Source organism: Dermacentor andersoni, chromosome 1 (genome assembly GCF_023375885.2).
Source record: "Dermacentor andersoni chromosome 1, qqDerAnde1_hic_scaffold, whole genome shotgun sequence".
NCBI classification, from domain to species: domain Eukaryota; kingdom Metazoa; phylum Arthropoda; class Arachnida; order Ixodida; family Ixodidae; genus Dermacentor; species Dermacentor andersoni.
In genome coordinates, this window is record NC_092814.1 from 305,831,061 (window position 1) to 305,844,060 (window position 13,000).

The window sequence follows — 13,000 nt, forward strand, 5'->3', positions numbered from 1 at the left end:
TAAGTCCTCTGGCATTCCACTGGAAAATTGTCGCGCTACGCACTTCATCACGGAGTGAAGGCAGTGGAAGAGCCATTGTGCTTATGCAAGATTTGCAAGCACTGGGCTCAGGGCATCCAACACTTGAACTGCGCTTCGAGCTGTTGGCGTATTCGAGTTGCCCACAAGCGTGCGAACCGCATTTATCAAAGACTTGAGCATTGTTACAATTCGGCGGTCATGCTCTGTCAGCTCATCTGAGTGAGGGGTGGAGCATTGTGGTGCCTTTCCTTGTTGGGGTTTTTCCACAGGGCTTATCCTTGGCAGTGGTGGCCATTCCTCATTCACAGCAGTCTTTTCAGATGCTCCGTTATCTATACACGGTTTGGAAACATTCTGCACTGAGGTCGGAGCAGATTCAACAGCAAGAGGCTGTGCGGCACGCGTATTCTTTGTGCGGAGAGCAGAATTCCTTGATGAGCGTCTGCGACGAGAACGACGTCGCCTGACGTCAGCAGCTGCTTCACGATGGGTCGACCGGTCCCTAACCATTTTCTTCAAGATGGAGAGTTCTCGCCTAACTCTAGGACAATCCTTTGATGAGGCATCGTGGGGCCCTTGACAGTTCGGACACTTATAAGTTTTTGCCTGGCAGTTGCCTGCAGAGTGTTGTGCTGCACAGCGGGAACATATAGCAGACTTTCCACAGACGGCGCTCACGTGGCCGAATTTCTGACAGTTTCTGCACTGAAGCGGCTTGGGAACAAAGGGCCGGACAGCATGTCGAAAATGACCTACCTTCACATGCGATGGAAGGCAGTCACCTTTAAAGACAATTTTCACGCATCTGGAAGTTCCGAGACGGGCCACCTGTAGTATGTGGGTCCCATGATTGGCAGGCTTTATCAAAAGTGGTAAATCCTCGCCTGAAATGGCCGCATCAATGTCATATATGACGCCTGTAGTAGTCTCTTTTCCCATCGGGATGATGGTACGGACGTTCATGCCACCGAGAACAGTGACAGCTCGCAGAGAATCTAACGCCGACGCTTGGGCGACGTCTACCGCGACAATATTCTTCCGAGAGTTGACTCGTACGTCCTCAATGCCATTTGGCAACAGTCTCTCGAGTTCAACCGATGCAACTTGCCTGTTGAGGAACCTCATGTTGTCGGAGGGTAGCACAGGTAAGAAAAGGATGGTGTACTTTGGCGAACTCTGCGGAGTCCTCATAGTAGATGTGTCCACAGAGGCCCCAAGCATCCGCCGCTTTGCTTTCTTACTCAGGACAGTCACGTAGTCGTCGTCGGAGCTGTCGTCGCTCTCGGTCGAGTCTATCAGGGTAGCCTCGCTGTCGCTCGAGAGGCTGTTCCGCTTCCTTGAGGCTGCCGACGCGGGCGCCGCTACATCAGGTCGGAGTGCGGGTGGCTCCACTTCCATTCCCGTCGGGCAGGGAACAGTGTTCCCCGGAAGAAAGCGAAAATTACCACAAAATACTGGTGACGGAGAACAAACACTCTCTTTTTCAGGAAGCGTAGCAACAGAAAGTGGACCTGGAAAAGCCCTAATGGCGAAACAAAAAATGATATTGACTCCCTACTTTCTGCTGATCCCAGCATAGTGCAAGATGTAGAAGTGATAGGTAGCGTAAAGTGCAGTGATCGTAGGTTAGTGAGGGCTAGGATTCACCTTAATTTGAATAGAGAAAGAGTAAAATTGGTCAAGAAGAAACAAGTCAACCTAGAGGCAGTAAGGATAAAAGCAGACAAATTCAGCCTGGTACTTGTAAACCAATACGCAGCCTTAGAACAGAGAGATGAAGATGACGTAGTGGTAATGAATGAAACCGAAACCTTGACTAGGGTGGCTTCAGAGGCAGCAATTGAAGTGGGAGGCAAGGCACCAAGGCAACCAGTAGGCAAGCTCTTTCGAGTAACAAAGGATCTAATAAAGAAATGACAAAGAATGAAAGCGTCCTACTCAAGAGATAAGTTAGAATTCGTGGAACTGTCACAACTGATCAACAAGATGAAAATAAGTGATATTCAAAACTATAACGTGAGAAAGACTGAAGAAGCCGTAAAAAATGGACGGAGCCTGAAATCACTGAGAAAGAGACTTGGCATAGGACAAACTAAGATGTATGCACTGAAAGATAAGCAGGGTAATATCATCAGCAATCTCAAAGATATAGTAAAAGAAGCGGAAGAATTCTATACTGACCTGTACAGTACCCAGAAGACTCGGGAGTACTACATTGGAAACAATAATGAACAGGATACAGAAACTCCTCCTATAGCTAGCGGTGAAGTCAGAAGGGCCTTACAAAACATGGAACGAGGAAGAGCAGCAAGAGAAGATGGAATAACAGTCGATTTAATCAAGGATGGAGGAGACATAATGCTCGCAAAACTGGCGGCTCCTCACTCTAAAAAAAAAAAAAAAACTTTACACCCTTTGAGTCGTATCTTGCCACACAACAATAAACGTCATCTGTCTTGTCCGCATTTCCTTTCTTTAAAGCCGCGAGCCCGGTACTTCCCAGTAACGAACGGCATGTGCGTTATCAGCATGACATAGCATTGCCGACAGGAAAGCAGCGGACGCGGCGTTTTCAAGAAAGGAAACACAAGCAAGGCAGATGACGATTATTTTTGTGTGGCAGAAATACAATCCAAGGAGTGTAAACTTTTTTTAGAGTGTTTATACGAAGTGTCTATCGACTGCAAGGGTCCCAGAAAACTGGAAGAATGCAAACATTATACTAATCCACAAAAAGAGTGGCATTAAAGAATTGAAAAATTATAGGTCCATTAGCTTACTGCCAATATTACATAAAATTTTTACCAAAATAATCTCCAATAGAATAAGGGCAACACTGGACTGGGGAGGCTTAGGAGTAAGGATCGACGGCGAGTATCTCGGGAACCTTCGGTTTGCCGAAAACATTGTTCTATTCAGCAATAATGCAGACGCGTTACAACAAATTCTTGAAGACCTTACATGAGAGAGTGTAAGAGTGGGGTTGAAGGTAAACATGCAGACGACAAAGGTAATTATGATTAGCTGGGCCAGGATACAAGAGTTTAAGCTCGCCAGTCAGCCTCTAGAGTCTATGAAGGAGTGGGTTTACCTATGTCAGTTAAACACAGGGAAACCTGATGATGAGAAAGAAATTCATTGAATAATAAAACTGGGTTGGATCGCACACGGCAGATATTGTCAGCTCCTGACTGGAAGCTTACCATTATCATTGAAAAGGATGGTGTACAATTAGTGCATGTTACCTGTGCTGATATGTGGGGCAAAGACTAAAAAGAAGCTTGAAAACAAGTTAAGGACCGCGCAAAGAGCGATGGAACGAAGACTGCTAGGCATAACGTTAAGAGACAGAAAGAGAGCGGTTTCGATAAGAGAGCAAACGGGTATAGACGATATTCTAATTGACATCAAGAGAAAAAAATGGAGCTGAGCAGGTGATGTAATGCGCCAGTTAGATAACCATTGGCCCATTACGGTCACAGAATGTGCAGTAAGAGATGAGAAATGCAGTCGATGGCAGAAGACTAGGTCGAGCGATGAAATTAGGAAATTGAGTTGAGTTGAGTTGAATGGTTGTAGGCTACTGGTGGGATTAGCCTTACAGCTGCTGCCGGCAATTGCTCCACCGTAGCGACACTTAATATTTTAAAAAAAATCACATAGATCAGACACACACCTCACAACTGAAAATAGTCACTCCTAAGGTCACCATGTGGAGGACAAATCCGTGTCCTGCAGGCAATTTAAAAAAAGGCGAGAAACCTCCTTCCTACAGAACCGTTTCCCGCTCGGGAAGACAATCTCTTGAAGAGAAATGTAAGGAATTCCTGTCATCTTGAGGGACTCGAATAGCACACTCCTTTCCGCGTTATACAGAGAACAGCACATAAGGTAATGTTCTATGTCACCGCACACACCACACGTTGAACATAATGGAGACAACGCCAGGCCAGTCTTATACATCCACGCAGGGGTACGAGCAGAACCCGTGCGAATGACGAGCAGTAAAGCGGCTTGGCTTCTTTTGAAACCCTTGGTCACACATGGCTTGTGAGGTGAGCTCCACAAAGAACTGAAGTAGCACAACACCGCTTCTCTGAAGAGTCTCTTGTCCTCTTGAGGAACTTTTCTCAATGGATTCCACGACAGCGCTCTATGGGCGAGGCTGTCCGCCATCTCGTTGCCTATGAGACCTATGTGCGAGGGCACCCATTGGAAGCGTATGGAGAAGCCTTTGATATGGAGGTTGTGCACCGAGCGTAGGGAGCTAAGACATAAGGCATCAGTAGGGACCCCGTGCTCTAACCTTTGAAGGGCGCATTTTGAATCTGTAAAAATGACAACAGGTTAAGGCGCACAAAACCGTAGCTTCTTTAAAGCTGCCTCAATGACAACGCTTTTGGCTGTTGTGGAGGACACGACTACAGTGAAGCGAATCGACCAATCATACTTCAAAGAGGGAATGTGAAAAGCAGCTGCCCTAGATCCTCTGACCTTGTCCACAGAGCTATCAGCAAAAATTTGAAGATGACGTGCATATTCAGTCTCAAGATGTTCCAGTACGAGCGAACGCGTTGCCGCCAAAGGAGAACTCCGCTTAGCGTGAACGTGAGGAATTGTCAACGAAGAATCGAGGCTCGCGAATGACCAAGGTGGTTTCAACCTCTTAGTTCGACATCTAGCTAGCGTCAAGACCCAGGTAACTAAGAGTGTTAAGGGCCAAGTATGCTCGGGATTCAGATCTCTTTCGAAGGCGCTGTAGAAGGGCTCGCCCGGCTATCGTCTGTTTAAGGCGGCCAATTTGCATCAATAGCCTTTGTGAAGCGATTAGGCTAAGAGGTCTCGATAGAGACTCATAAAGTATTCCATTGTTAGGAGCAGTCTGCGGAATGCCAAGAGCCCTCCTTAGGCCTTTTCTGTGCAAAACTTCAAGTCCTTCTAGCTGTGATAGCGAGGGGAAAATTAAAGGCAGCTGGTTCATTATTCGAGTCGTCACTAGTGCATCGTGCAGCCTGATCATTGAAGAAGGGTGATTTCCCCATTGCTCACTCGCAACTCTACTGATCACATTGAGACGCGGAGATATTGATGTCACTATCGAGTCCACAGCTCGTCGTCACTGTAGACGGTAGTCAATAATGACGCCCAAAAAGCGCTTGTGCTTCAATTGACGAAGGCAAGATTGATCAAGGTCTATCTTCAGCTGCGCATACCGTCTTCCTCTACCTGGAAACATGATGAAGCCAGATTTCCCCACCGAGAGAGTCAACCCGACACCTTGAAGGTAATTTTGAACTGAAAGTAATGCCTGTCGATCTATCAGAGCTAAACGCTTGTGTTGATATCCGGTTACCCAAATACAAATGTCGTCCGCGTATATCGACATATGGATATGCCTGCAATGTTTGCACTTCAGCGGGAAGACCAGCCATTACAACATTAAACAGCGTTGGGGAAAGAACACTTCCCTGAGGTACACCTCGCGATACCGCCCTTTCGGTGCTTATGGTACTTCCTAACCGCACTTGAATTTTACGATCACTGATAAATAAGTGGATTAATCGCAGAAGATAGCCATGTACGCCTATGGCCTGCAGACTATTTAGTATTGAGCTCTGAAGGGCATTATCATAAGCCTTTGATACGTCTAGGAAAATAGCTAGTGTTGAGAGGCCGAAAGCTCTTTGATGTTCAATGTGGCTTATCAAGTCCAAGACGCTATCTTGCGCGCTTAAACCTGTGCGGAATCCAGTCATGCATGTTGGCAGAGCCCTTCTATCTTCGAGCCACCAAGATAAACGCTTACTTGCAAGCTTCTCCATGAGCTTAGCCACGCACGACGTCAGTGATACATACAGGACGATACGAGGCCAAGTCTGTCATTTCATTGCCGGGCTTCAGCACTGGGACAACGCAAGCCACCTTGCATGGAGGAGGAACGTCACCAGTCTCCCACACTCGATTGAGATAGCTTAGGAGCATCTTCCGGTGTTCCAGAGGTAGGTTCTGCATCATCTGGTTGGTGATTTCGTCAGGACCTGGTGCACATCGACGCCGCAGGCTGCTGAGTGCTGTCTGTAGCTCTCGAAGTGTAAACGGGGCGTCCATCATAGACGTAGATGTTGTAGGCAGAGCACATGAATGTATTCCTGAACTAGCACGTACAAGTGCATCTGCAAATTCCTCTGCCAAGCACGCGAGAGGTTTCTGCTTGCGCAGTGCAAGCGCTTCGAAAGGCTTACTAGGACGAGAGTCACCAGCAAGGCTGCCAATGACTCGCCAAATTCTCGTCATTGGTGAGAAAACAGTCAAGGTAGCGCAGAAGGATGCCCACTGCGACCTACAGAGCTTTTTCGTAGAGAGAGAGGGCTTTTTGTGAGATAAACAGAGAATTTTGCCGGCGCGTATATAACAGCTGGCATGCTACTCTGTATAGGGATGGGGAATGGGATTAAAGGATTCCAGAGGTGAGTGGGAGAAAAAGAGAATAAAAATAAATATGAAATGTCCGAGTGGACCTGATACTAATATTTACGGGTGGCATGGCAGGTAAATTTAGGCTTTTGTATATGAAGTAGGTAATCTTTAAAGCTTTCCTATTAGACCAATTTCTGACAGGTATTTCAACAATAAATCCAAAACCCGTCGCTGTTTTGAAGGGCCGGGCATTGGACCTAAGATGCTTGGTAACGTTAACGGTTCGTGGTAAATCATGTCCATTTGTTGCTCAAAAACTTGTCTCTCGTGGCGGCACGGGGGGCATTCTAGTAATATGTGCTCCATTGTCTCTAAGTTGCGACAGTTATCCCAGTGTTGGTTAGTGGTAAGCCCTACGCGGTACAGATAATTGTTCGTGTATGCCACGTTCAGTCGAAGACGATGGTACAATGTCTCTAAGTGTCGAGGAAGTGGTCGTGGAATTTTCGGCCTCATTTCTGGGTCAATGTAACGCAGGAAGGTATCTTGATGAAGCGGCAGATTCCAGATGCGGTGTTTTTCTTTATAGGCATATTTTTTTTGCCATGTTTGAAGCGTCGGTTTTTGTAAAAAATGTTCTTTTGAACTTGCGCTATTGGAGTCCATTTCTGGGAGCTTCATCCGCTCTTTAATTTCCCGAAATACCGGCATGGCCAGGTATCCAATGAAACTTTATGCAATGCCCAGCAATCTTAGCCCTGTGGGGAAGATAAGCAATGTCAAATGCTGCAGTTGCTGCTGGGGTGATAATACGTATTTGCTAACACAGTTGGACCTGCCATATTTCTTGTTCATGTTAACGTTTATTGTTCTTAAATAATTGCCCGAAGATAAGCAATGTCAAATGCTGCAGTTGCTGCTGGGGTGATAATACGTATTTGCTAACACAGTTGGACCTGCCATATTTCTTGTTCATGTTAACGTTTATTGTTCTTAAATAAGTGCGCGGACGTGTACTTGTCGCCAGGCGGGTGGTGCAGCTAACAATAGAAATCGTGATAATTTAAGAGTCACATATAAACAAATTAAAAGTAAAGCGCTTTCGCTTTCTGTGTTCCCCGCCTACGCCTAGTTCGCACTATACGGGGTGATCATTTTTAAGTTACGAACCCAAGACTTCCTGCAACCCTCCGCCGGCACGGTGCGCGTCAATGTGGACAATGCCACCCGGCGTACAAAGCCTAGTCGCACGCTGCCTCATTAAGCTACTAAGGAACACGACACACCGCGAGTGTCCCTTTCGCTTTGCTCAGCGCACGTGGTAGACACCTGCGCGGCAGCGATACGAGGTATTCTCTGAAAGTGTCTTAATGAATACGTGCCCTACATCCGCGTCACCTCGTATCGTAACCGCCCAAGCGTATCCCAGCACGAAATTCGAGCACAATTGGAGCGCACAGGTGGCCTGTCGCAATAATTTTCGCCGCGAGCCATACAAGCAGTGAACACCGCCTTCAAAATGTAACAGAACACCTTCGACGGTGGCGCATCGTTCGCAGGAGACAGCAGCGGCGTGCTCCTTCACGGCATCGCCTTTGTGCGATTTCTCGCGCGCACTTATCTGCTACGCGACGCCGGTGGCGGATCCGTGTCCCGATCCTGAAAAGCCGCTTGACAGGCAGTGTACAAAGCCAACTGCGGTGCAGTCTTGGGGGCCCGTTTTGGGTGTTTTCTTTGCGCACGCGCCGGGCTTCGGAGCACGTGAGCGCGCCAAGGTACAGTTTGCGCTGCGACCGCCAAGCGCCCATCGGATGCAATGCGTGCATGCTTCAACGGAGCGCTCCAAACAGCCTGCGTGCTCATCCTTCTGTTATCGACGCCGACGACTGTTCAAGGTGATGGGTGAGTTCACCATGTCCCGGCTGTAGGAGAAAACGAGGCGGCTCGGAAGGGCTCATTGGAGGCGATTTCTCTCGAATCAAACATCCATAGTTTGCTCGGTCCCTCCGTAGAAGGCGGAATTGTGGTTTTCACTCGTATATGAACTGCGTTTTTTTTTCCAGAAGTTGCTTCAGCAGACACGTTGGTCGCTGCGCGCCTGACCAGGGCATATATATTTCAACCAGGCAACCTTGTGTTTCATTGTACTCTACTGTAAGTGGCGGAGAAGGATAGGGTTCACTGAAGCGTGAAAGGGTTGACACGAGCTACTCGACGGGCAGAATTTTTCGACCTGCTTCTTGCCCGCTGGGCTTTCTGTTTTATTGCGAACAGCCGTTGGGCGGTAGGGAATGCATTGAACGTGGACATCCGTTCGTAGGAATTCTGAAAAATTCTCATCGAAAACTACGCGCTGGTTTTTCTGGGGAGCCCAACTCGCGCTCAAACGACTTAAAGCGGAGCACTCCAACCACTGCTCGTCGCGCGCCTTCTGCGGTGGCAAACCAATATGACGCTAGGGAATGCGATGGACGGGCCTCTCCACGGTTGGAGCAAGTTTCACCGACTGCGCAGAACAATGAACAATATAGAAACGAGAGGTATTAGGTATGGTGTGTAGGAGGCCAAAGATGTGTAGGGAAGAACGCTTCGAGCCAGCTCTCAGAATCAGAGCAGAATGCCACATGGATATGCCGCCATAGGACCGGAGGATTGAGAGCCGTAGTCGGGGCTCTTTTGAATCCATAACCAAAGAAAAAAAACCCTACATGGAGGTGAAAACTGTGTGCTTTTCAAAGAATTCATATAGAATACCATACATCTCATAAACAATTCCTGGTTTGCTTTTTTCAAAGTCGTTAGCAGTTACTACAGGTCGACGAAACTGTCTAAGTGCCGGTCGCGGCTCCTCGGAAACTTGTGCCTTGCTTAACCAACACTTGTAAAGAAAAAGAGCACAAAACATCGAAGCGAAATTGTGCAGTCTTTTCAGATGCGCATGGGTAGTCATATCGCTAGAAGGATTCAAAGAAATTTTGCCTTTCCTTTAATACACAAACTCTGTAGCCTGCAAAAACGGTTCACACATTTAAACGACTGGACTCGGATAACTAATAAATTGTGAAGCTTCGAATAGATAAACGAGTCTTTCTACATACACAAGGTACTTTTATTATTCAATCTTTTTTTTTTTCAATTCAGCTTTATTCAACATCTGTCAGATGTTTGGAGCACGGACAAAAAGCCTGAAAAGGCTTGACTGGGTTCGTGCACATAGCATGGCATACAGTGGCATCAATTCCATACATGTAGAGGAGAAAATCAATTTGCAGGAAATGCAAAAACTTCAGAAAAATACAAAAACAATGCAATGAACAGACAAATACGTGCGTAAAGAAAATCCATAAATATACAAAAACAATGCAATGAACAGACAAATACGTGCGTAAAGAAAATCCATAAATATACAAAAACATTGTGGGAAATTCACTGGATCGGAAACGAGAAGAAAATACAGAAAATACAAGCAGTGTTTCTACAAATAAATACAACAATGGAGAGTTATTCACTTATGTTGCGTAGCTGATTCAGAGAGATCAATCTATATTCGTACCATTTTTGGCCAACTCATTTAACAAGGTTGGTAATGTGTACCTTAGCATTTGCTTACCGTAGGTCGTGTGGCATCTACCAACTTTCGATGTTTCGGGTACGCGTGTGTCATATGTAGGGGAATCTTGAAGGGGCACCTCGCCAGTGATTTCAGAAGGTAATTTTTCTTGTTTGTTTCCAGCTTATGTTGTCGAAGTAGTCTGAAATTGTACATACATTGTACGTTAACAAGCTCAACCTTGTTCAACATGTTTTGTGTGTGACTTAGGTAAGGAGCTTTAAAAACAAGGCGTATTGCAGGCTGCTGCAGTGGAAGACGTTTCTCCATATTTTCTTTAGTTGTTGTTCCCAAACTAGTGTACCATAGTTTAGCGTAGAAGAAAATAGAGCATTGCACAAAATCTTATTCAGTTCAGTTCAGTTTTATTTCCTTAAAGATCCCTTTGCTAGGGGTATTACATAAGGGGTGGGTACAGTTGATAATGCAAATATAAACACAGGTATACAGAAAAAATTGTACATGGAAGCTACATTTTCGGAAGTGCATAAAAACAGAAAGAATAACACGTGAAAAAGCAGGTTATTGTTTAGCCAACACGGGCACATTTTCGAAAAACGATGTCGGACAAGTGATAGCAGCTACTTGGTGGGGAAGGGCGTTCCAATCTGATGCTGTGCTGGAAAAAAAAAAGACGAGGAAGAAGTAGTTGTGTGGGAGCATGGGCGCAAGACTTGTAATGGGTGCCCAGTTCGTAGCGATATGCGTGCGGGTGGTGCGATATATGGCTCGTGAAATAAGGAACTGTAAAAGAACTTATGAAAGAGGCAAAGGCTGGCAGTAGCGCGGCGACGTGCAAGGGGCTGTAGACCAGATTTTGCTCTTAAGGATGATAGGCTTACGTCGTATGAGTAGGATGAATGGATGTATCTGACGACGCGGTTTTGAAAGGACTCGAGCTCGTTAACTAGGTAGACTTGATATGGATTCCAGATGGGTGATGCGTATTCAACTTTCGGTCTGATAAGGGATTTCACAGCTAGGAGTTTTAGGTTCTACGGGGCGTCACGGAAGTGTCGTCTCATGAAGCCAAAAGTTCTGTTAGCTGATGAAAGTGTGTTGGAAATATGCGTACCCCAACTGAGATCACGAGAAAGTGGACGCCCAAGTACTTAAATGATTCTACTGATTCTAAGGGAACGTTTACTATTGTATAAGAGGACAGGAAAGGGTTACGGCGACAGGTAAAAGATATATGTTTACATTTGTTGGGATTAAGAGTCATCAGCCAATTTTCACTCCAAGACTGCACGTTGTTAAGACTTTGTTGTAAGGTGTTTTCGTCAGTAGCATTAGAAACTTGATGGTAAATCACGCAGTCATCGGCCAAAATTCGTATCTTACAATATACGTGTTGGGGTAAATCATTAATATAAATTAAAGAAAGAAGAAAACCGAGAACTGATCCCTGAGGGACTCCAGAAGTTACAGGGAGAAGAGTGGATGATTTGTCATTTACAGAAACGAATTGGTAGCGATCAGTAAGGAATGCCTCGAGCCATTTGAGTACGTCACTGTGTAAGTTCAAAGAAGAAAGCTTTAGTAGTAAGTGGCGGTGAGAAACATTGTCAAAGGCCTTTTCATAGTCCAGAAAAATAGCGTCAGTTTGTTCGTGAGAGTCAAGGTTTACATGTAAGTCGTGTAGAAACAGAACTAGTTGCGTTTCTGTAGAGAAACCCTTGCGGAACCCATGCTGTGCCGAATGAAAAAATTGATTCGCATCCAAATGATTTATGATCAGGATGACGTGTTCCATGATTTTGAAAGGAAGGCTAGTTAGAGAGATGGGTCGATAATTTAGCGGTGTGTTTTTATTACCAGACTTGTAGATGGGAATGACCTTCCCCACCTTCCAGTCGTGAGGCATGAAACCTGTAGAAAGTGACTGCGAGAATATAAGACACAAAAATGATGAAGAAACATAATTTGTATTTTTTAGCAGTTTAAAGTTCATACCATCTATACCTACTGAGGATGAAAGTTTAAGGTTTTCAATTATGCGCCAAACACCATCAGGATAAAACACCACGCTCGGCATGCTAGAAGCTATGTTGCAGGGGACATTAGTCAATGGGACCTTACTATCATAAGAAAATACTGACGAAAATGCGTTGTTAAATATGAGTGCGCACTCAGTTTCAGGCATGATTTCCCCCATATCATCAACAAGAGTTACAGTGCGTGTGTTACTTGGGTTGGTAACTTTCCAAAATTTCTTGGGGTTGTCTGTTAACATTTTAGGTAAGTCATTATTGAAAAAAGTCCATTTGGCATTGCGGACAGCACGTAAGTATTCACTCTCAGCGGCGTAATATTTATCCCATAAAGTTGGGCTTTGTTTCAGCTTGGCACTACGAAAAAGTCTTTTTTTCTTATTTTCCAACCTCTTTAAATTGTTATTGAACCAGGGGTTCTGATGATTCGCACGGAATGTTAGTTTCGGAATATACTTGTTTGCTAGTTCATTCATTTTATTTCTAAACAGTTCCCAGTTGTCTCGAACAGATCGTTCATTGAATGAGGTTTCAAAGACTGCAAAAAAGTGCGTATTCTTCATTTATAGCTTCAAAATTTGCTTTTTCATACAGGTTGATAGCTTTGCTGGAAAGAACACGGGGTGCTGGGGCAAAGTGAAATGTGGCATGAATTACACTGTGGTCGCTGATAGGACGAAGGTAGGTAACCGATGATAATGTCTCTGGATGGTCAGTAAGTATAAGGTCCAAAATGTTTGCGCAGTCGCGCGGTACGCGCGTCGGCTCTGAGATAAGCTGTGTTAAGTTAAAATTCAAACAGATGTCGATGAAATCTTTCGCCTCTGTGTTATTTATTGTGGAAGTTAGGTTATTCCAATCAATAATGGGAAAGTTGAAATCACAGAACAGAAGGATATGAGCGTTAGGATGGTTTACTGTAATCTGGCATAAAGTACTGTTAAGGTCTGGTGAGAAG

The 13,000-nt window shown here is 45.3% G+C and overlaps 1 protein-coding gene across 1 annotated transcript in view; it reads left to right on the forward strand.

Moving 5' to 3' along the window:
- The first annotated feature begins 7,957 nt into the window (after nt 1–7,957).
- Nucleotides 7,958–13,000, forward strand: part of LOC126547723 (uncharacterized) — a 55,557-nt gene continuing 50,514 nt past the window's right edge. Inside the window, exon 1 of the mRNA XM_050195685.3 lies at nt 7,958–8,340. Coding sequence (XP_050051642.1) covers nt 8,255–8,340 — 86 coding nt within the window. The 5' untranslated portion in view covers nt 7,958–8,254. The remainder of the gene's footprint in view (nt 8,341–13,000) is intronic.